Below are 22,857 nucleotides of genomic sequence, written 5' to 3' on the forward strand. Positions count from 1 at the left end.
CACACACACACACACACACACGCACACACACTCCTCTGACCTTGCTGCGCTTTATATCCAGATTCAAGTCACTGGAGACTGAAAGACATCCACAACATTGATCTGTTTGTTTGACTGGCACAACATCAGCCAATCACACGAGTCAGGGGCGGGGCTATGTGTTTGAGTCATCATTATTGGCTGAAGCTCATCTGTTTAGAGACTGTATGTACAGGATGTGTGCATGCTTCTGTGTCATATTAGTGGATTTGTGAGTATTCATAAATATGTGGTGACTTGAGATCTGCATGATTTATATTATTATTATTATTATTATTATTATTATTGGGTGACACAGTGGTGCAATAGGTGGTGCTGTGGCCTCACAGCAAGAAAGTCGCTGATTCATGTCCCGGCTGGGTCAGTGTGTGTTTCTGTGTGGAGTTTGCATGTTCTCCCCATGTTGGCGTGGGTTTCCTCCGGGTGCTCCATAGGGGAATTGGGTAAGCGAAATTGTCCGTAGTGTATGAGTGTGTGTGTGTGTATGGATGTTTCCCAGAGATGGGTTGCAGCTGGAACATGGAACAGCTGCGTAGAACATATGCTGGATAAGTTGGCGGTTCATTCCACTGTGGCAACCTATTAATAAAGGGATCAAGCCAAAAATAAAATGAATGAATTATTATTATTATTAATACAACCCCAAATCAAAAAAAGTTGGCACAGTATGAAAAACACACGTCAAAAGAAAGTAGTGATTCCTAAATTTACTTTTACTAATATTTCATTGCAGATGATACAACAAACGTTATTAATGTGTTCAAAATAAACCTGTATTCCAATTTTGTCGGATCAGTAAAGCATTTAGCACTGTGTAATGTTGCCGTTCCTTTTCACAACACTTAAAGGTGTTTCAGGACTGAAGACACCAAGTGCTGAAGTGTTTCAGCCGTAATTCTGTCCCTTACTTCCTGCAAACAAGTCTTAATATGGCCAACAGTACGGGGTCTTCAAAATACACCACACGTTCTCTATTGGAGACAGGTCAGGACTGCAGGCAGGCCAGTTCAGCACCTGCCTCCTCTTCCTCCGCTGCAGGACTCTGTAATGTGTGCTGAATGTGGTTCTGCATTGTCTTGTTGAACTCTGCATGGGCGTCCCTGGAGAAGAAGGCAGCATATTGAGCTCCAGAATCTCTCTGTACTGTTCAGCATTAATGGAGCATCACAGAAGAGCGGGTTACCTTTGCCAAGGGCACTGACACAACCCCACACCATGACAGACCCTGGCTTTAGGACTTGTTGCTGGTAACAGCTTATGGGGTTGAGTAAAACAGAAATTAAGAGTAAAACAAAGGTTATGTTATTTGAGAATTTAAAAAGTAGTCATAATATAGACTTACAAAGTGATGAAGATCTAGAAAGAGCATACGCAGTTCAGTTTCTTGTGTTGTACTGGATCATAAAATTAGGTGGATTTATCCTGGACAATAAATCAATGTGTGTATTATATAACACACTTATGCTAACATATATGAGTTATTGTGTTGAAATATGGGGGAATACATATAAAGCTAACTTATGATCCGTATGTACACTGCAGAAAATGTCATTAGACTGAACATGTGGGGTATTTGGAGCAAATTGAAGATGCTTCAGTTCAGTGATTTAGTCAAATTTAAAACAGCACGATTTATGTTTAAAGCGAGGAATAAATTACTTCTGAAATGCATACAAAAGTTTTTTTTTGAAGAAAGAGAAGGGGGATATCATCTGAGAGCAACTTTTAAACGTTTGTGTATGTCTGTCTGTGGTGGTCTGTCAAATTATGGAGCAGTCTAGAAAAGATTCTCAAACAATGTCAGGATATTAATTAATTTTAAAAGTTGTACACACACACACACACACACACACACACACACACACACACACACACACACACATATACAATTAAAGAGAATTATTCGCCCTCCTCTGATTTTCTTAAATATTTCCCAGATGATGTTTCTCAGATTCAGGAAATGTTGACAGTATGTCTGATAATATTTGTTCTTCTAGAGAAAGTCTTATTTGTTTTATTTCGGCTACAATAAAAGCAGTTTTTAATTTTTTAAAGATTAAAAGAGAATGCCCAGATGCCCAGAGAAGTGGACGGCGCTTCTGGACACTGTTAACATAGGGCTTCTTTTTGTCACAGTTCAGTTTAGACTGCCGTTTGTGGATGTAACTCTGTATTGTGGTACTTGTCAAAGGTTTACCGCAGTAGTCCTGAGCCCATGTGCTGATCTGGCTTATAGATGAATGAGGATTCTTGATGCAGCGCCCCCTGAGGGGTCGGAGGTCACGGTTGTTCAGCTTAGGCTTGCGCTCTTGTCCTTTACGCACTGAAACTCCTCCAGATTCTTCAATCTTTAATGATGTTCTGCACTGTTGAAGCTGAAATATCCACATGTCTTCCTCTCTTTCTCTGAGGAACATTGTGTTTAATCAGTTCAGTCATTTCCTCTCGTATCTGTGCTCAAACTGGCGATCCTCGGCCCATCTCTGCTCCTACAGGACTAGACCTTTACTGATGACCAGATCATCATCACCATCACCTGTGGACATCACATCATTATTCAGTGTGTTTAATTTAATTGGTGTTTTCCACACTGTCACATCCCTCTCTGATTTGGGGTCATAGTGATAATAATGATATACAGGTCAGAGGCAGACGGGTGTTCAGTGTGTTTGACTGTGCTGCTGTTGTTGTTTTGGTGTCTGCTGAAGGCGTCTGTCACTGTTGGTAGAGGCAGCTGTCAATCACTGCAGGGGGCGGGGTTATGTATGCGACATGTGAGCGTGTGATTGGCTGTGGCGTGTTTTGACTCAGAGATGCTGACTGTGAGCTGAAGACGAGAGTCGACTGGACAGTGATTGACAGAAGAGGACCACGGTTACACACACACACACACACACACACACGTGTCCACTTATAGCCTCCTCCAGTGTTCTGCGCTGTGATTGGAGCAGCAGTTTTTCCTGCCGGCGGACACAAACATCAGCTTATGAAACATCTGTAATTACTCCATTATTCAGCTAATGACGCTCCAGAGCGGCGGTGGCGGCGGCTTCACTGCTGTTACCATGGAGACGCCGCAGCATCCGCCATCCTGCTATAAACCTCCGCAATCACGGCTGCGCTCTATAATTACACACACACACATGGGTGTGCTTGTGTGTGTTTGTCACTGTGTGTGTGTGTGTGTGACAAGAATGATCTGATTCTGTGTCTACATGTGTGCATGTCTGTGTGTGTGACATGAGTATGAGAAGTGTGTGTGTGTGTGTGTGTGTGTGTGTGTGTGTGTGTGTGCTGTGTTCAGACCTGATGACCCCAGCAGTGTGTCCTCTGCTCTCAGCACTAGCGCGTCAGACGCTGCTCTGGGCTCTCTGCAGGCTGCTGATTGGATTTGTGCGTTGCGTAAGGATCAATCTCTGTATGATTGCAGGAACTCATCTTTCCTCTGAGCTAAAATAGCCTGATGAGAGGAAATCGAATCATCCGCTTCATCTGAGGAGGAGAACAGCCGTGTGGAGGAGCCGGACATCAGGAGAGTCATTCTGTCAGTGCTGGGTCGCTCATGAGTACTCTGAAGAGCTGGAAACACTGAACAGAGGATCTCACACGGTGGTGGAGACTCCATCAGACAGAGAGATTCAGACTGAGAGATTCAGACGGAGAGATTCAGACAGAGAGATTCAGTCAGAGAGATTCAGACTGAGAGATTCAGACAGAGAGATTCAGATGGAGAGATTCAGTCACACAGATTCAGACAGAGAGATTCAGACTGAGAGATTCAGATTGAGAGATTCAGTCTGAGAGATTCAGACAAAGAGATTCAGACAAAGAGATTCAGACAGAGAGATTCAGACAGAGAGATTCAGACTGAGAGATTCAGACTGAGAGATTCAGACTGAGAGATTCAGACTGAGAGATTCAGACAGAGAGATTCAGACTGAGAGATTCAGACAGAGAGATTCAGTCAGAGAGATTCAGACTGAGAGATTCAGACTGAGAGATTCAGACTGAGAGATTCAGACTGAGAGATTCAGTCAGAGAGATTCAGACTGAGAGATTCAGTCAGAGAGATTCAGACAGGGAGATTCAGAGTGAGAGATTCAGATGGAGAGATTCAGACGGAGAGATTCAGACGGAAAGAGATTCAGACAGAGAGATTCAGACGGAGAGATTCAGACTGAGAGATTCAGTCAGAGAGATTCAGACAGGGAGATTCAGAGTGAGAGATTCAGATGGAGAGATTCAGACGGAGAGATTCAGACGGAAAGAGATTCAGACAGAGAGATTCAGACTGAGAGATTCAGACGGAGAGATTCAGACGGAGAGATTCAGACAAAGAGATTCAGACGGAGAGATTCAGACGGAGAGATTCAGACGGAAAGAGATTCAGACAGAGAGATTCAGACTGAGAGATTCAGACGGAGAGATTCAGACGAAGAGATTCAGACTGAGAGATTCAGACTGAGAGATTCAGTCAGAGAGATTCAGACAGAGAGATTCAGACTGAGACATTCAAACTGAGAGATTCAGTCTGAGAGATTCAGTCAGAGAGATTCAGACTGAGAGATTCAGTCAGAGAGATTCAGACTGAGAGATTCTGACTGAGAGATTTAGACAGAGAGATTCAGTCTGAGAGATTCAGTCAGAGAGATTCAGACTGAGAGATTCTGACTGAGAGATTTAGACAGAGAGATTCAGTCTGAGAGATTCAGTCAGAGAGATTCAGACTGAGAGATTCTGACTGAGAGATTTAGACAGAGAGATTCAGTCTGAGAGATTCAGTCAGAGAGATTCAGACTGAGAGATTCAGACTGAGAGATTCAATCAGACAGAGATTCAAACTGAGAGATTCAGTCAGACATAATGAATCAGTCATAGAGAATGACTCAATCATAGAGACTCGTACAGACAGAGATTGATTCAGTCAGAGAGACTCAATCAGACATGAAAACTCTCTCAATTATTGAGACTTGTTCAGTTACAGAGATTGATTCAGTCATGGGCGATACAGTGGCTCAGTGGTGTTGCACTGTGGCCTCACAGCAAGAAGGTCACTAGTTCGAGCCTCGGCTGGGTCAGTTGGTGTTTCTGTGTGGAGTTTGCATGTTCTCCCTGTGTTGGTGTGGGTTTCCTCCGGGTGCTCCGGTTTCTCCCACAGTCCAAACACATGCGCTATAGGGGAATTGATGAACTAAATTGGCCATAGTGTATGAGTGTGTGTGTGAATGAGTGCGTATGGGTGTTTCCAAGCACTGGGTTGCAGCTGAAAGGGCATTCACTGTGTAAAACATATGCAGAAATAGTTGGCGGTTCATTCCTCTGTGGCGACCCCTGATTAATATAAGGACTAAGCTGTTGGAAAATGAATGAATGATTCAGTCTTAAAGATTGATTCAGTTATAGAGACTTGTTTAGCCACATAGATGTTCACATTAGATGTCGCCTGCACTGCTGCTGTTGTCTATTGGAAGGAATGTGTCAATAGAGCCGCCATCTTGGTACAGGGTAGCACTCCTTTGATATGAATGTGGGAGGAAGGTGCAGTGGAGGACTGTGGCCATCCAGAGTCAGAGATATACACACACATACACACATATATCTATGATCGGGAGTTTCCCGCTGGTCAGTATGCTAATATTTATTTAAATTAGGGAAAATATAATGTTACATCCCTTTTCTACATCTGTGGATGAGTGAGAGCTCGGGTGTTGCTGATAAAGAGTGTGTGTGTGCATGGAGATGTATTATCCCCCCTCCCTTTTTAAGTTGGTCTAATCCATGTCCTGAAACACCCCCCCCCCCTCTCCTGCTTTCACTGCTAATGCTAATGGCGGTAGCGATTCATTGGTGAATGAATCTCCATTATGAACGACTCGTTCTCTTAGCCGACAATAACACCAGCGCAGTTTCTGGCAGTGCAGCGTCTTGTTGTCATCGTTCATTTACAATGTCTGCTGATTTTATTCAACTAAACTAGCATGAGGCGAGTGTTTAGTGTGAGTTAGTGCTGCTTTCCTTATGATCAGTGCAGTTAGAGCCTCTATTATCATCAATAACGCTACTTGTGGAGCACTAAAGTTCGTAAAAAAACAAGTCTTCCCTATGAGATGTTCTGCCTCTGTGCTTTGTTTTCTTATTTTGCTCATTACTACACTGTTACACAGCGCCACAGTCCAGCATCCTCACACTGGCTTTAGTCTTGACTAGTGTGGTTGAATAACTTCTGTGCTGGGAGCCCTGACCAATATGGCGGCGCTATTGACGCATGTTCAGGGTCCGTATGTGATATCTAGTGCATATATCTATGGTTTAACCATAGATTGATTCTTTGATATTTGTTTATTTGTTCAGTTATGTTTAGATTCACTGAGTCACAAAGATTCAAAGAGTCACTTCAGGAGTCAGAATGAAGATTCACTCACAGCAGCACAATAGGTTTCCACAGCTGATGTCCTTCTGGAGCCTCTTCAATGATCTGTTCATCCAATAAAAGCCTTTATTTACTCTGACATACAGTGCATGTGCTTTTCTCCTCATTGAAGATCATCAGTAAACAGTATCAGCAGCTCTGCGTCAGAGATTATAGATCCTGAACGAAGCTTCATGTGTTTTGAGTGTAGCTGATGCGTGGAGATCATTAAGATCTATTGTTCAGGGTTATATCTACTGGAACTGTGTATAAGCACATGTGAATGACAATAAAGGACCTGATTAAACTGTTTAATCTTCATATATGCATCAGTACACTCCACTACTAACCTGAGTGTACACTCCCTGTTCCTCACTGGTGCAGTGATCTTCCCATTCCCACTCAGACTGCAGACTCACTGGTGTCCTTCAATCCACAGCTTTCCCTGAGAACCTGAACCCTGATGGATAACACTAAGACCTGACTTGGTTTAATAGTGTGTGTGTGTGTGTGTGTGTGTGTGTGTGTGTGTGTGTGTGTGTGTGTGTGTGTGTGTGTGTGTGTGATGTGCTGAAATAGTGTGTGTGCAGCCGACAGGTGAAGGTTTCTGCTGTTTGATCAGCGGTGGCTGAACCTGACTTGGTTTAATAGTGTGTGTGTGTGTGTGTGAGTGTGTGTGTGTGTGTGTGTTTGTATGTGTGTGTGTGTGTGTGTGAGAAAAGTGATGGATGGAGCTAAGCTGTGGGTCAGCGGGGACTCGGCTGGCTTCAATCAGGTCCTGTAGCGGCTCTGGGTCACTGTGATCAGAGCGCTGTGAGGTGACTTTGGTGCGGACTCCAGCGTGACACTGAACACACACACATATTACACCTCCAGGCTGCGCGTGTGTGTGTGTGTGTTCATTTATCACTGGCCTCACCTTTACTGTGTGAGTTTTGTGGCCATCAGCAGGTCATGAAGCACGGCCTCATTATATTTGGGCTCTGTGTGTGTATTTTAAGATGCTCCCTAATATCAGCACACACTTCACCTTCTGACGACACAGGGAGAGGGAGACATATAACCAGAGACATATAACTAATAACCAGAGGGAGACACACACACACACACACACACACACACACACACAGATGATTGGTCAGGACACAGATGAGAGGATTCTGATTGGTCAGTCGTGACATTATAAGCTGTGTTATACCCAGATAACAGCGCTGAATAACACACACTCATCCGGCAGCTAACAATCACTGTCAGTCAGTAATGCTCAGGTTAGTGTATACTCCATCAGCTGAGTAATGTTCAGGTTAGTGTATACTCCATCAGCTGAGTAATGTTCAGGTTAGTGTATACTCCATCAGCTGAGTAATGTTCAGATTAGTGTATACTCCATCAGCTGAGTAATGCTCAGGTTAGTGTATACTCCATCAGCTGAGTAATGCTCAGGTTAGTGTATACTCCATCAGCTGAGTAATGCTCAGGTTAGTGTATACTCCATCAGCTGAGTAATGCTCAGGTTAGTGTATACTCCATCAGCTGAGTAATGTTCAGATTAGTGTATACTCCATCAGCTGAGTAATGTTCAGGTTAGTGTATACTCCATCAGCTGAGTAATGCTCAGGTTAGTGTATACTCCATCAGCTGAGTAATGTTCAGGTTAGTGTATACTCCATCAGCTGAGTAATGCTCAGGTTAGTGTATACTCCATCAGCTGAGTAATGCTCAGGTTAGTGTATACTCCATCAGCTGAGTAATGCTCAGGTTAGTGTATACTCCATCAGCTGAGTAATGCTCAGGTTAGTGTATACTCCATCAGCTGAGTAATGCTCAGGTTAGTGTATACTCCATCAGCTGAGTAATGTTCAGGTTAGTGTATACTCCATCAGCTGAGTAATGTTCAGGTTAGTGTATACTCCATCAGCTGAGTATTGTTCAGGTTAGTGTATACTCCATCAGCTGAGTAATGCTCAGGTTAGTGTATACTCCATCAGCTGAGTAATGCTCAGGTTAGTGTATACTCCATCAGCTGAGTAATGTTCAGATTAGTGTATACTCCATCAGCTGAGTAATGCTCAGGTTAGTGTATACTCCATCAGCTGAGTAATGTTCAGATTAGTGTATACTCCATCAGCTGATTAATGTTCAGGTTAGTGTATACTCCATCAGCTGAGTAATGCTCAGGTTAGTGTATACTCCATCAGCTGAGTAATGTTCAGGTTAGTGTATACTCCATCAGCTGAGTAATGCTCAGGTTAGTGTATACTCCATCAGCTGAGTAATGCTCAGGTTAGTGTATACTCCATCAGCTGAGTAATGCTCAGGTTAGTGTATACTCCATCAGCTGAGTAATGCTCAAGTTAGTGTATACTCCATCAGCTGAGTAATGTTCAGGTTAGTGTATACTCCATCAGCTGAGTAATGTTCAGGTTAGTGTATACTCCATCAGCTGAGTAATGTTCAGGTTAGTATATACTCCATCAGCTCAGTAATGCTCAGGTTAGTGTATACTCCATCAGCTGAGTAATGATCAGGTTAGTGTATACTCCATCAGCTGAGTAACACTCAGGTTAGTGTATACTCCATCAGCTGAGTAATGATCAGGTTAGTGTATACTCCATCAGCTGAGTAACACTCAGGTTAGTGTATACTCCATCAGCTGAGTAATGCTCAGGTTAGTGTATACTCCATCAGCTGAGTAATGATCAGGTTAGTGTATACTCCATCAGCTGAGTAATGCTCAGGTTAGTGTATACTCCATCAGCTGAGTAATGTTCAGGTTAGTGTATACTCCATCAGCTGAGTAATGGTCAGGTTAGTGTATACTCCATCAGCTGAGTAATGATCAGGTTAGTGTATACTCCATCAGCTGAGTAATGATCAGGTTAGTGTATACTCCATCAGCTGAGTAATGCTCAGGTTAGTGTATACTCCATCAGCTGAGTAATGCTCAGGTCAGTGTATACTCCATCAGCTGAGTAACGCTCAGGTTAGTGTATACTCCATCAGCTGAGTAATGTTCAGGTTAGTGTATACTCCATCAGCTGAGTAATGGTCAGGTTAGTGTATACTCCATCAGCTGAGTAATGATCAGGTTAGTGTATACTCCATCAGCTGAGTAATGTTCAGGTTAGTGTATACTCCATCAGCTGAGTAATGTTCAGGTTAGTGTATACTCCATCAGCTGAGTAATGTTCAGGTTAGTGTATACTCCATCAGCTGAGTAATGCTCAGGTTAGTGTATACTCCATCAGCTGAGTAATGCTCAGGTTAGTGTATACTCCATCAGCTGAGTAATGCTCAGGTTAGTGTATACTCCATCAGCTGAGTAATGCTCAGGTTAGTGTATACTCCATCAGCTGAGTAATGCTCAGGTTAGTGTATACTCCATCAGCTGAGTAATGCTCAGGTTAGTGTATACTCCATCAGCTGAGTGATGCTCAGGTTAGTGTATACTCCATCAGCTGAGTAATGCTCAGGTTAGTGTATACTCCATCAGCTGAGTAATGCTCAGGTTAGTGTATACTCCATCAGCTGAGTAATGCTCAGGTTAGTGTATACTCCATCAGCTGAGTAATGCTCAGGTTAGTGTATACTCCATCAGCTGAGTGATGCTCAGGTTAGTGTATACTCCATCAGCTGAGTAATGCTCAGGTTAGTGTATACTCCATCAGCTGAGTAATGCTCAGGTTAGTGTATACTCCATCAGCTGAGTAATGCTCAGGTTAGTGTATACTCCATCAGCTGAGTAATGCTCAGGTCAGTGTATACTCCATCAGCTGAGTAATGTTCAGGTTAGTGTATACTCCATCAGCTGAGTAATGCTCAGGTTAGTGTATACTCCATCAGCTGAGTAATGATCAGGTTAGTGTATACTCCATCAGCTGAGTAATGCTCAGGTTAGTGTATACTCCATCAGCTGAGTAATGCTCAGGTTAGTGTATACTCCATCAGCTGAGTAATGTTCAGGTTAGTGTATACTCCATCAGCTGAGTAATGCTCAGGTTAGTGTATACTCCATCAGCTGAGTAATGATCAGGTTAGTGTATACTCCATCAGCTGAGTAATGCTCAGGTTAGTGTATACTCCATCAGCTGAGTAATGATCAGGTTAGTGTATACTCCATCAGCTCAGTAATGGTCAGGTTAGTGTATACTCCATCAGCTGAGTAACACTCAGGTTAGTGTATACTCCATCAGCTGAGTAATGCTCAGGTTAGTGTATACTCCATCAGCTGATCAGTGTTTAGTGTGTAGTTGTTGTGTTTAGTGTCCAGTATCTGTGTAATAATCAGGATAAAGCACATCCAATAGGTTGTTTTCTCAGAATAACCCCTTCAGTCTCCTACAGCAGTGCTGCGCTTCACACCAGCTGCTGATCAACCTGTCAGTCTTTGTTCTGAGAGAACACCCTGCTGGATCTACACTGGTTTCTACTGGTCTGTGTAGGTTTGAAGAGGCTTCTCCTGGTTTATAGTGGTTTTTATCTGTGGTGGTGGTGTTTGTATCCAGCGATGAAGTGCACTGATCTCCAACACTAACTCTCGCTCCTCTGCCGCCGCCGTCATGAAATCTTAATAGCGGAGACACAATGCCTGGCCTCGGGAGACAGCCAGATTTATGAACATGAATAATTCACCAGTGTGTTTCTCCTCTGCGAATGCTCTGAGGACTGAATATTTAGAGACTTTCAGCTTATTTACGCTCACATGTGCTGTGTGTGTTCAGCTGATGCTGTATGTGCCTACACACACTCAATTAAACATCTCATTAAGAGCTCGTTACAGTCTCAGAGGTTTATCACAAATGTCTGATCATTAGATGAAGGATTGTGTGTGTGTGTGTGTGTGTGTGTGTGTGTGTGTGTGTGTGTGTGTGTGTGTGTGTGTGTGTGTGTGTGTGTGCGCATTACACTACAGATAAAACACAACATCAGTTATAATCTAGTCCATCACTACAGCTCAGAGGGCCTGAACTCCATCAGTTCATGTTCATGCTGCACGAATCAAAGCTGCTGCACTGAGATGAACAAGAGAATCACACATGATCACTGATACACACTACAGATTCATAAGCAGATCTAACACACTAGAGTCAATATTCAGATCAGCTCAATTCAGTGTTGATTCAGTTCAGTGTTTATTCAGTTCAGATCAGTGCTGATTCAGTTCACTGCTGATTCAATCCAGTGTTGATTCAGTTCAGTGCTGATTCAGTTCAGTTCGGTTTGCTGCTGATTCAGTTCAGTGTTGATTCAGTTCAGTTTAGTGCTAATTTAATTCAGTGGTGATTCAGTTCAGTATTTATTCTATTCAGTTTAGGTCAATGCTGATTCAGTTCAGTGTTGATTCAGTTCAGTGGTGATTCATTCCAGTCCAGTGTTGATTCCTTTCAGTGTTGATTCAGTTCAGTTCAGTATTGATTCAGTTCAGTGATGATTCAGTCCAGTTCAGTGTTGATTCAGTTCAATTTTTGTGCTGATTCAGTTCAGTTCATTGCTAATTAGTCCAGTTCAGTATTGATTCAGTTCAATTCAGTGCTGATTCAATCTAGTTTAGTGTTGATTGAGTTCAGTTCAGTGCTGATTTAGTCCAGTTCAGTATTGATTCAGTTCAGTTCAGTGCTGATTCAATCTAGTTTAGTGTTGATTGAGTTCAGTTCAGTGCTGATTTAGTCCAGTTCAGTATTGATTCAGTTCAGTTCAGTGCTTATTCAATCTAGTTTAGTGTTGATTGAGTTCAGTTCAGTGCTGATTTAGTCCAGTTCAGTATTGATTCAGTTCAGTTCAGTGCTGATTCAATCTAGTTTAGTGTTGATTGAGTTCAGTTCAGTGCTGATTTAGTCCAGTTCAGTATTGATTCAGTTCAGTTCAGTGCTGATTCAATCTAGTTTAGTGTTAATTGAGTTCAGTTCAGTGCTGATTCATTTCAATTTTGTGCTGATTCAGTTCAGTTCAGTGCTGATTCATTTCAATTTTGTGCTGATTCAGTTCAGTTCAGTGCTGATTCATTTCAATTTTGTGCTGATTCAGTTCAGTTCAGTGCTGATTCATTTCAATTTTGTGCTGATTCAGTTCAGTTCAGTGCTGATTCATTTTAATTTTGTGCTAGTTCAGTTCAGTTCAGTGTTGATTCAGTTCAGTGCTTCAGTTTAATGATTCACACTGATCATGTTTCTGCAATTATAAAGTGTGTGTGTGTGTGTGTGTGTGTGTGTGTGTGTGTGTGTGTGTGTGTGTGTGTGTGTGTGTGTGTCTTAAGGTCGTCTGATGGGATTTCTCTATGCGTGATTTAATTGGACAGAAACCACTAGTCTGATTATTGTATTCAGCCAATCACAGAAGAGCATAGAGATACAGAAACACAGTAGCGACTGCACACTGGAGGAAAACACCACAGTAAAGGAACACTCCTCTGTGTGGGACACTGCTGAGGGGAGATGGAGTCATTTCAGTTTTAAATATATATGTGTGTGTGTGTGTGTGTGTGTGTGTGTGTGTGTGTGTGTGTGTGTGTGTGTGTGTGTGTGTCCAGCTGGATGATCCTGCCTGCTGTAGTTTCTTGCCAACGGTTTTGCAGTAATTAACCTAATTCAGGCGAGCAGCTAAACGTCTCTCAGGTCAATATCACAACGAGACACTGATAAATGTGTGTGTGTGTGTGTGTGTGTGCAGTGTTTGACCGTTCAGAAGGCAGAATTCACCTGAACTCCTCTCTCTGATATAGTCTTCAGCTCCTCTGTATGTCTGTAGTGTTGGTGGAGTGTGGATTGGGTCACAGCAGCAGAAGCAGACTGAAGCACAGAGTAACACACACTGCTGGCCTCCTCTGATTTTGGAGCTGGTGTGTGTGTTTCCAGTGATGTGTGTTTTCCAGAAGTGTGTGTATATCCTGCACTAACAGCCTGTCTCTCTCTCTCTCTCTCTCTCTCTCTCTCTGTGTCCACAGCAGAAGAGTACGCAGTTGAAGGTAAGTCCTGATCTCCTTGTGTCTGCTCTCCTCTGCGCCGTCAGACTCTGGACTGTGGTTTTGCTGACGTCTGGGGGCTTTAATTAGCTGCTCACGAGACCTTCACTCCTCCTCTACCTCTCCTCCTCCTCCTCTTCTTCTTGAGTCTGTGTGTTTACTGCTGCTGAATGCTGGCGCTGTGGTGTGTTACGCTCTGAACACGCGTAAACCTGCTGTAGAGGTCAAAGGTCGTCTGGTGGAGGTTTATGAAGGAGGCTGAACTGTGCCTGGGGCAGGTGTATTTACCCATGATGCCCCTGAAGGGAGATCTGCGTGGTAATTGATGGCGCTGGAGTGTGTGTGTGTGTGTGGATGTTTTCCCACTATCAGGACACTGCTGATGGATTACCTATCTCTACCCAGCATGCCTCAGGAGGATGTTACTATGGCAACCAGAGATGTGTGTTTGCAAGCGTGCATGCGTGTGTGTGTGTGTGTGTGTGTGTGTGTGTGTGTGTGTGTGTGTGTGTGTGTGTGTGTGGAGAATTGAGTGAAGTGTGTGTGCACACTGGCTTCAGTGGTCTAAAAAGACAGGAAACTGAATGAAAACATGGCTTTGACCTAGTTGTGCTCTATTAAAGTGAGTTATAAGGGCATGCCGTGTGTGTGTGTGTGTGTGTGTGTGTGAGTGTGTGTATACATATTAGTGTGTAAATCTACAAGTGTTTAGAGTATGTTCATGTGGCAGTGATATCAGCATATTCATGATTGAGGTTTCTCTGGTGTGAGAGGGTGGTCTGTATTAGCCTGTGTGTTTAATCTCCTCATCCTCTGTCTTCTGCTGGTCTACACAGTGTCTGAAGTGTTACACATTAGCAGCACTGACGGGGATCAGTGGCCTGTTTATGAAGAATAGCTTCACTTGCGAGAGGTTTTGGATAAAAGTGTCTGCTAAATGAGTAAATGTGGAGAAAGCTGAGGTCACACGCACACACACACACACACGCACACACACACACATCCCACAGAACATGGAGCAGTCCATTAAGAACCAGATGGAATATTCCTTTACACTCAGACAGTCAGATGCTGTTGTGTAAGCAAAGAAACTTTAAGTACATGTCTGTGTAATGTAGTCAAAGGACTGGTAAACCCACCCTAAAACCCTGATAGACCCACCCTAAAGCACTAATAGTACCACCCTAAAGTACTGGTAGATCCACCCTAAAGTACTGATAGACCCGGTCTAAAAGAGTGATAGTCCCACCCTAAAACCCAGATAGATCCGCCCTAATACACTGATGGACCCACCCTAAAGCACTAATAGTCCCGCCCTAAAACCCTGATAGACCTGCCCTAAAGTACTAATAGTCCCGCCCTAAAACCCTGATAGACCCGCCCTAAAGCACTAATAGTCCCGCCCTAAAACCCTAATAGACCCCGCACTAAAGCACGAATAATCCCGCCCTAAAACCCTGAAAGACCCGCCCTAAAGCACTAATAGTCCTGCCCTAAAACCCTGATAGACCCGCCCTAAAGCACTAATAGTACCACCCTAAAGGACTGATAGACCTGCCCTAAAACCCTGGTAGACACGCCCTAAAGCACTAAAAGTCCCACCCTAAAACCCTGATAGACCCGCCCTAACGCACTGATGGTCCCGCCCTAAAACCCTGATAGACCCGCCCTAATGCACTGATGGCCCCGCCCTAAAACCCTGATAGACCCGCCCTAACGCACTGATGGTCCCGCCCTAAAACCCTGATAGACCCGCCCTAACGCACTGATGGTCCCGCCCTAAAACCCTGATAGACCCGCCCTAATGCACTGATTATCCCGCCCTAAAACCCTGATAGACCCGCCCTAATGCACTGATTATCCCGCCCTAAAACCCTGATAGACCCGCCCTAACGCACTAATAAAGCCACCGTAAAACCCTGATAGACTGATAGACCTGCCCTAATGCACTGATTATCCCGCCCCAAAACCCTGATAGACCCGCCCTAACGCACTGATGGTCCCGCCCTAAAACCCTGATAGACCCGCCCTAATGCACTGATTATCCCGCCCTAAAACCCTGATAGACCCGCCCTAACGCACTGATAAAGCCACCGTAAAACCCTGATAGACCCGCCCTAACGCACTGATGGTCCCGCCCTAAAACCCTAATAGACCAGCCCTAAAGTACTAATAATTCCGCCCTAAAACCCTGATAGACCCACCCAAAAGCACTAATAGTCCTGCCCTAAAACCCTGAAAGACCCGCCATAAAGCACTAATAGTCCTGCCCTAAAACCCTGATAGACCCGCCCTAAAGCACTAATAGTCCTGCCCTAAAACCCTGATAGACCCTCCCTAAAGCACTAATAGTACCACCCTAAAGGACTGATAGACCTGCCCTAAAACCCTGGTAGACACGCCCTAAAGCACTAAATGTCCCACCTTAAAACCCTGATAGACCCGCCCTAACGCACTGATGGTCCCGCCCTAAAACCCTGATAGACCCGCCCTAATGCACTGATGGCCCCGCCCTAAAACCCTGATAGACCCGCCCTAACGCACTGATGGTCCCGCCCTAAAACCCTGATAGACCCGCCCTAATGCACTGATTATCCCGCCCTAAAACCCTGATAGACCCGCCCTAATGCACTGATTATCCCGCCCTAAAACCCTGATAGACCCGCCCTAACGCACTAATAAAGCCACCGTAAAACCCTGATAGACTGATAGACCTGCCCTAATGCACTGATTATCCCGCCCCAAAACCCTGATAGACCCGCCCTAACGCACTGATGGTCCCGCCCTAAAACCCTGATAGACCCGCCCTAATGCACTGATTATCCCGCCCTAAAACCCTGATAGACCCGCCCTAACGCACTGATAAAGCCACCGTAAAACCCTGATAGACCCGCCCTAACGCACTGATGGTCCCGCCCTAAAACCCTAATAGACCAGCCCTAAAGTACTAATAATTCCGCCCTAAAACCCTGATAGACCCACCCAAAAGCACTAATAGTCCTGCCCTAAAACCCTGATAGACCCGCCCTAAAGCACTAATAGTCCTGCCCTAAAACCCTGATAGACCCGCCCTAAAGCACTAATAGTCCTGCCCTAAAACCCTGATAGACCCGCCCTAAAGCACTAATAGTACCACCCTAAAGGACTGATAGACCTGCCCTAAAACCCTGGTAGACACGCCCTAAAGCACTAAATGTCCCACCCTAAAACCCTGATAGACCCGCCCTAACGCACTGATGGTCCCGCCCTAAAACCCTGATAGACCCGCCCTAATGCACTGATGGCCCCGCCCTAAAACCCTGATAGACCCGCCCTAACGCACTGATGGTCCCGCCCTAAAACCCTGATAGACCCGCCCTAACGCACTGATGGTCCCGCCCTAAAACCCTGATAGACCCGCCCTAATGCACTGATTATCCCGCCCTAAAACCCTGATAGACCCGCCCTAATGCACTGATTATCCCGCCCTAAAACCCTGATAGACCCGCCCTAACGCACTAATAAAGCCACCGTAAAACCCTGATAGACTGATAGACCTGCCCTAATGCACTGATTATCCCGCCCCAAAACCCTGATAGACCCGCCCTAACGCACTGATGGTCCCGCCCTAAAACCCTGATAGACCCGCCCTAATGCACTGATTATCCCGCCCTAAAACCCTGATAGACCCGCCCTAACGCACTGATAAAGCCACCGTAAAACCCTGATAGACCCGCCCTAACGCACTGATGGTCCCGCCCTAAAACCCTAATAGACCAGCCCTAAAGTACTAATAATTCCGCCCTAAAACCCTGATAGACCCACCCAAAAGCACTAATAGTCCTGCCCTAAAACCCTGATAGACCCGCCCTAAAGCACTAATAGTCCTGCCCTAAAACCCTGATAGACCCGCCCTAAAGCACTAATAGTACCACCCTAAAGGACTGATAGACCTGCCCTAAAACCCTGGTAGACACGCCCTAAAGCACTAAATGTCCCACCCTAAAACCCTGATAGACCCGCCCTAACGCACTGATGGTCCCGCCCTAAAACCCTGATAGACCCGCCCTAATGCACTGATGGCCCCGCCCTAAAACCCTGATAGACCCGCCCTAACGCACTGATGGTCCCGCCCTAAAACCCTGATAGACCTGCCCTAACGCACTGATAAAGCCACCCTAAAACCCTGATAGACCTGCCCTAACGCACTGATGGTCCCGCCCTAAAACCCTGATAGACCCGCCCTAATGCACTGATTATCCCGCCCTAAAACCCTGATAGACCCGCCCTAATGCACTGATTATCCCGCCCTAAAACCCTGATAGACCCGCCCTAATGCACTGATTATCCCGCCCTAAAACCCTGATAGACCCGCCCTAACGCACTGATAAAGCCACCGTAAAACCCTGATAGACCCGCCCTAACGCACTGATGGTCCCGCCCTAAAACCCTGATAGACCCGCCCTAACGCACTGATAAAGCCCTGATACACAGTCTGACGTTTCCAGCAGGCTGTAATAAAGGATCTGATCACACACACATTCTGGAGGCCAGAACTGGAGCTCTTTAAACACCAGCATATGATCCTCACTACACACACACGTGTGTTCAGTGGTGTATTTAGTCAGTAAACCTGTGAGCGTGTTTGATTATCAGAGAGCCCAGTGGGCCCGATGGCGCTGCTGATGTCGTGAGCAGCGGTGTGAAGTGTTTCTCTATGAGGATACACACATCGCTCCGCTGTGTTCATGTTAGAGTGTTTTCCTCACTCAGTGTTGGATCGTGCTGCTGTTTTACCATCAGCATGTGAGTTAGTCAAGCTCATCCAGCAGCATGTTACAGCAGCCATCAGATCAAAATCCTCTCCTCATATGTGTTGTGTATACAGCAGTGTGTGTGTGTGTGTGTGTGCGTGTGTGTGTGTGTGTGTGTGTGTGTGTGTGTGTGTGTGTGTGTGTGTTATGAGCGGTGGACCTGTGCACTTTATTTTGTCCTCAGTCAAGCTTATTAAAACACCTTGACAAACATGCAGCTAAACACATTGTGCAGTGTGCTCAGGTGTATTTCAGTCATAGACATGAGAGAATAGTGTCTGCTCATCTCTCTTATACTGTTCCTGACTATTCCTCAGTTCACACTGAGACACAGAGAGGTTTCTGGATCTGGAGAAATCTGCAGCATCAGATTAATCCACTTTCAGGAACACATCTGGCTTATTAATACCTCACTCATGTGCTCATCCTCAGTTCCTGACAGCGCTGCATGATATTGCAGAAATCTGATACTCTAATGTTGTTTTTCTGCTGCAGTTATTGTGATATCAACACATGTTGAGCTTTTAACTCTTATAACATCACCAAAAACAGCAAGTAAAGCAGGTATAACTCTAATATAACTCTACTTTTATTGATTATAGTGATTATTTATAATCGTTTCCTATAAAAACTATTGAACCGCCTTGCACAGTCCTTAGCTTAGCTAACAGTATTGAACATATAGATAATTATTAAAATAATAACTTACACTGGGCATCATGGTGGCACAGTGGGTAGCACAATCGCCTCACAGCAAGAAGGTCACTGGTTTGAGTCTCAGCTGGGTCAGTTAGTGTTTCAGTGTGGAGTTTGCATGTTCTCCCCGTGTTGGCGTGGGTTTCCTCCGGTTTCCTCCACAGTCCAAACACATGCGCTATAGGGGAATTGATCAACTAAACTGGCTGTAGTGTATGAGTGTGTATGGGTGTTTCCCTATACTGGGTTGCAGCTGAAAGGACATCCGCTGTGTAAAACATATGCTGGAATAGTTGGTGGTTCATTCCACTGTGGTGACCCCGATGAATAAAGGGACTAAGTCGAGAAGTGAATGAATGAACTGACCCTCTGATTACTCGATGCCTCCAACAGCGCGAGCTGCCCTGTGCTGATGTCCAGAATCGTCTCTTCTCATTGGCTGGCTCTAGCCAATAAACTGAGCTGGCTGCTCTTTTACTGATATTCATGTTTCTGTAGAGTTAATGATCAGTCTAGCAGAAATCTTGACAGAATATAGTAAACAAAGGAAATATAAATGATTCTTTTCCATTGTTCATTGGTCAGGCATCAGCCAATGAGACAGCTTTACCCCTGCCCCGCGCTGGGATCGCACAGAGATGGTGTAAAAGTCCGAGTGTGAGAGATGCGTAGTTGAACTGGCAGATCTGAGAGGCTGTGAGAGCCGACCTGTGGTTGTACAGCAAAGCTGCTATTAAATTGACTGTACACACGTGTGTCTGTCATAATCTGCAGCTCCTAATTCAGAACAGGAGTGTGTTGATTATTGTCTGTGTGTGCAGATCCAGAGATGCAGCTGTGCACATCAGAGTGTGTGTACATTTCACCCTACACATATAACTCATCACAAGTCCTCACATTTAGATTTGCCAACTCTCGAGATCTGCTACTGATTTACCTTCATATGGAGCGGGAGATTGGCATCATGGATGTGCAGCCGACAAATCTGCAGCAACTGTGTGATGCTATCATGTCAATATGGAGCAAAATCTCAGAGGAATATTTCCAGTAGCTTGTTGAATCTCTGACACCAAGGATTAAGGCGGTTCTGCAGGAGAAAGGGGTCCGACCCAGTAATAGTGAGGTGTACCTAATAAAGTGGCCGCTGAGTGTATTTGTTCCATGTCCAGGAAATGCCTCTTGATTTAAGAACCGTTATCTATTGGGAGCAGAGAGAAGACAGAGCCTGTGTGTTATTGTGCTGATGTGTTCTGCAGTGTGACCTGTGGCTCTGTCGGTGCTGATATTTCTCTGTTATTGCTCTGGGCTTTATTTCAGATATTCACCCCTCTCCACCTTCCTCCATCTCTCGTCTGTGTGTAGTTTGTGTTCTTGCTCAGTGTTTCCTCAGTCCTGCGCCGCTCCTAAACGCTCTTTATAAATAAATAACTGGCGCTGATCTCCCAGCGTCCCGGATTAGACCTCCTGCCAGTCGGCTGCAAAGTGGAGAGATGTGAAGAGGAGATGTCCTGTGCTGATACAGATTAAAGTTATCACAGATTAGAGCGGATCAACCAAACCAGATTAGGGATTATTCCTGAGCGTCCTCCAGAGAATGAGTTTCTGCAGCCGTGTGTGTGTGTGTGTGTGTGTGTGTGTGTGTGGAGGGGTCTGTGTGATTACTGATCAAACTCTTCTATGTGTGTGTGTGTGTGTGTGTGTGTGTGTGTGTGTGTGTGTGTGTGTGTGTGTGTGTGTGTGCGTGCGTGCGTGCGTGCGTGTGTGTGTGTGTTTCTCTATAGACATCAGCAGATATCCTTCAGCATTGCTTTTTCATTAGTGTGTGTGTGTGTTGTTTTGAGTTTGGTGACAGTGTTTAGCAGTGACTGTGTGTATTTTCATTATTTCACACAACACACTTCACTCAACACTTATTACACACTTAGACATCACCTTTGGGAAAGTGCACTATATATACTGCAGGTTAACTACTGTATGTCTATACACTACCTGACAGAAGTCTTGTGGTGGAGCTCAGTTGTGAGAGCAGCAGATGATAACTGGACTTCTAGTTGATCATAAAGTGTCAGAAGGTGGATTGACCTACTGGAACCATCATGGACTCAAGATTCTCACAGAAATCAGTCAAGTTTGGTGAAGGAGAACTCATGGTTTGGGGTTATATTCAGTATGGGGGCGTGCGAGAGATCTGCAGAGTGGATGATCAACATCAACAGCCTGAGGTATCAAGACATTTGTGCTGCCCATTACATTACAAACCACAGGAGAGGGACAATTCTCCAGCAGGATAGCGCTCCTCATACTTCAGCCTCCACATCAAAGCTCCTGAAAGCAGAGAAGGTCAAGCTGCTCCAGGATTGGCCAGCCCAGTCACCAGACATGAACATTATTGAGCACTGGGGTAAGATGAAGGAGGAGGCGTTGAAGATGAACACAAAGACTCTTGATGAACTCTGGGAGTCCAGCAAGAAGGCTTTCTTCACCATTCCAGATGACTTTATTAATCAGTGATTTGAGTCATGTCAGAGATGTATGGATGCAGTCCTCCAAGCTCATGATGGAGTCAGACACAATATTCATTCTGTTTCCACTGCAGCATGAGCACATATTCTATACTGGACATTATTGAAGGTTCAGTGAGCAGACTTTAGTCTAAGCAGAGTCACACCTTACTGTCCTAATCAAATCAGTCAACATCAAGACATGATCAGATTATATTGAGCTCATCTAGAGGCCTTTACCTTTCATATAAGACACTTCTGATACCAGATCATCAACTAGAAGTCCAGTTTTGTCATTTGTTTGGGATGAGTATTGGTAAAAGCGCTGTACAAATAAGCTTGACTGGAGCAGAACTTTAGGAAGAACTCTCCCCATAGCATATTGTCCAGTGGGTTCTGCAGGGACACAGTAAGCCCCGCCTCCATCTGTTCCTGATCCAGAAGCAGAAAGCTGGCCCAGTACAGAAGGAGTTTACTCCGCACAGCTCAGCTGACCCAGATCTGCTGTATTCCCGCATGGGGCACAGATCAGATGTGGGCTACAGAGGAGTCTCTGAGCTCAGTGATGTGTGGGAATAAACTGATGTGCAGGTTTCCCCCACAGTCAGAACAGGGGGATGGGGTAAGCTAAATTGTCTGTAGTGTGTGTGTGTGTGTGAGTGAGTGTGTATGGGGGTTTCCCAGAGATGGGTTGCAGCTGGAAGGGTTGGCTGTGTAAAACATATGCTGGATAAGTTGGCGGTTCATTCCGCTGTGCTGACCTCCAACTGAATGAATAAATTTGGATTTTTGAAATTGACAATCCCGTGACCGCTCCAAGGTTCCCGACCCCCACTTTGGGAACAACTGATCTAGAACACGGAATAGCAGAATCATCTAGATGATTGAATCAGTGAATCATCTATAACATTGAATCACTGAATCATCTAGAACATTGAATCATTTAGAACTCTGAATCGTCTAGAATATTCAATCACTGAATCATCTAGAACATTGAATCGACAAATCATCTAGAATATTGAATCACTGAATCATCAAGAACACTGAATCACTGAATCATCAAGAACATTAAATCACTGAATCATCTAGAACACTAAATCACTGAATCATTTAGAGCATTGAATCACTGAATCATTTAGAACAATGAATCACTGGATCATCTAGAATATTGAATCACTGAATGATCTAGAACAGTGAATAATCTAGATCAGTGGTTTTCAAACTGTGGTGGTGCGCTGAAGAGTCGCTGAATAATAACAGAATAAACTGAACACACCTTTGACGCGTGCGATAACACTGGTGTGATCAGACAGCACTGGCGCTTCCCTGAAGTGTACGATCACACCGGTGTGATCAGAATGTTTACTTCAGTGCATCACGTCATCAGATGCTAAACGTCCATCTGCCAAGTGCAGAGCCAGAGAGAGAGGCGCGCGGTTAGGGGGCGGGGTGCTGGGAGTT

At 44.8% G+C, this 22,857-nt stretch overlaps 1 protein-coding gene across 9 annotated transcripts in view; it reads left to right on the top strand.

Annotated features, from left to right (window-relative positions):
- Positions 1–22,857, top strand: part of nrxn2b (neurexin 2b) — a 550,373-nt gene that overhangs the window by 99,122 nt on the left and 428,394 nt on the right. For 7 of the 9 annotated variants that reach the window (XM_056460822.1, XM_056460831.1, XM_056460830.1 and 4 more), the window contains exon 3: positions 13,389–13,409. In XM_056460822.1, coding sequence (XP_056316797.1) covers positions 13,389–13,409 — 21 coding nt within the window. The remainder of the gene's footprint in view (positions 1–13,388; positions 13,410–22,857) is intronic. The other 2 variants (XM_056460824.1, XM_056460827.1) reach the window with 1 other exon arrangement.

The sequence above is a fragment of the Danio aesculapii genome, chromosome 7, assembly GCF_903798145.1.
Source record: "Danio aesculapii chromosome 7, fDanAes4.1, whole genome shotgun sequence".
NCBI classification, from domain to species: Eukaryota; Metazoa; Chordata; class Actinopteri; order Cypriniformes; family Danionidae; genus Danio; species Danio aesculapii.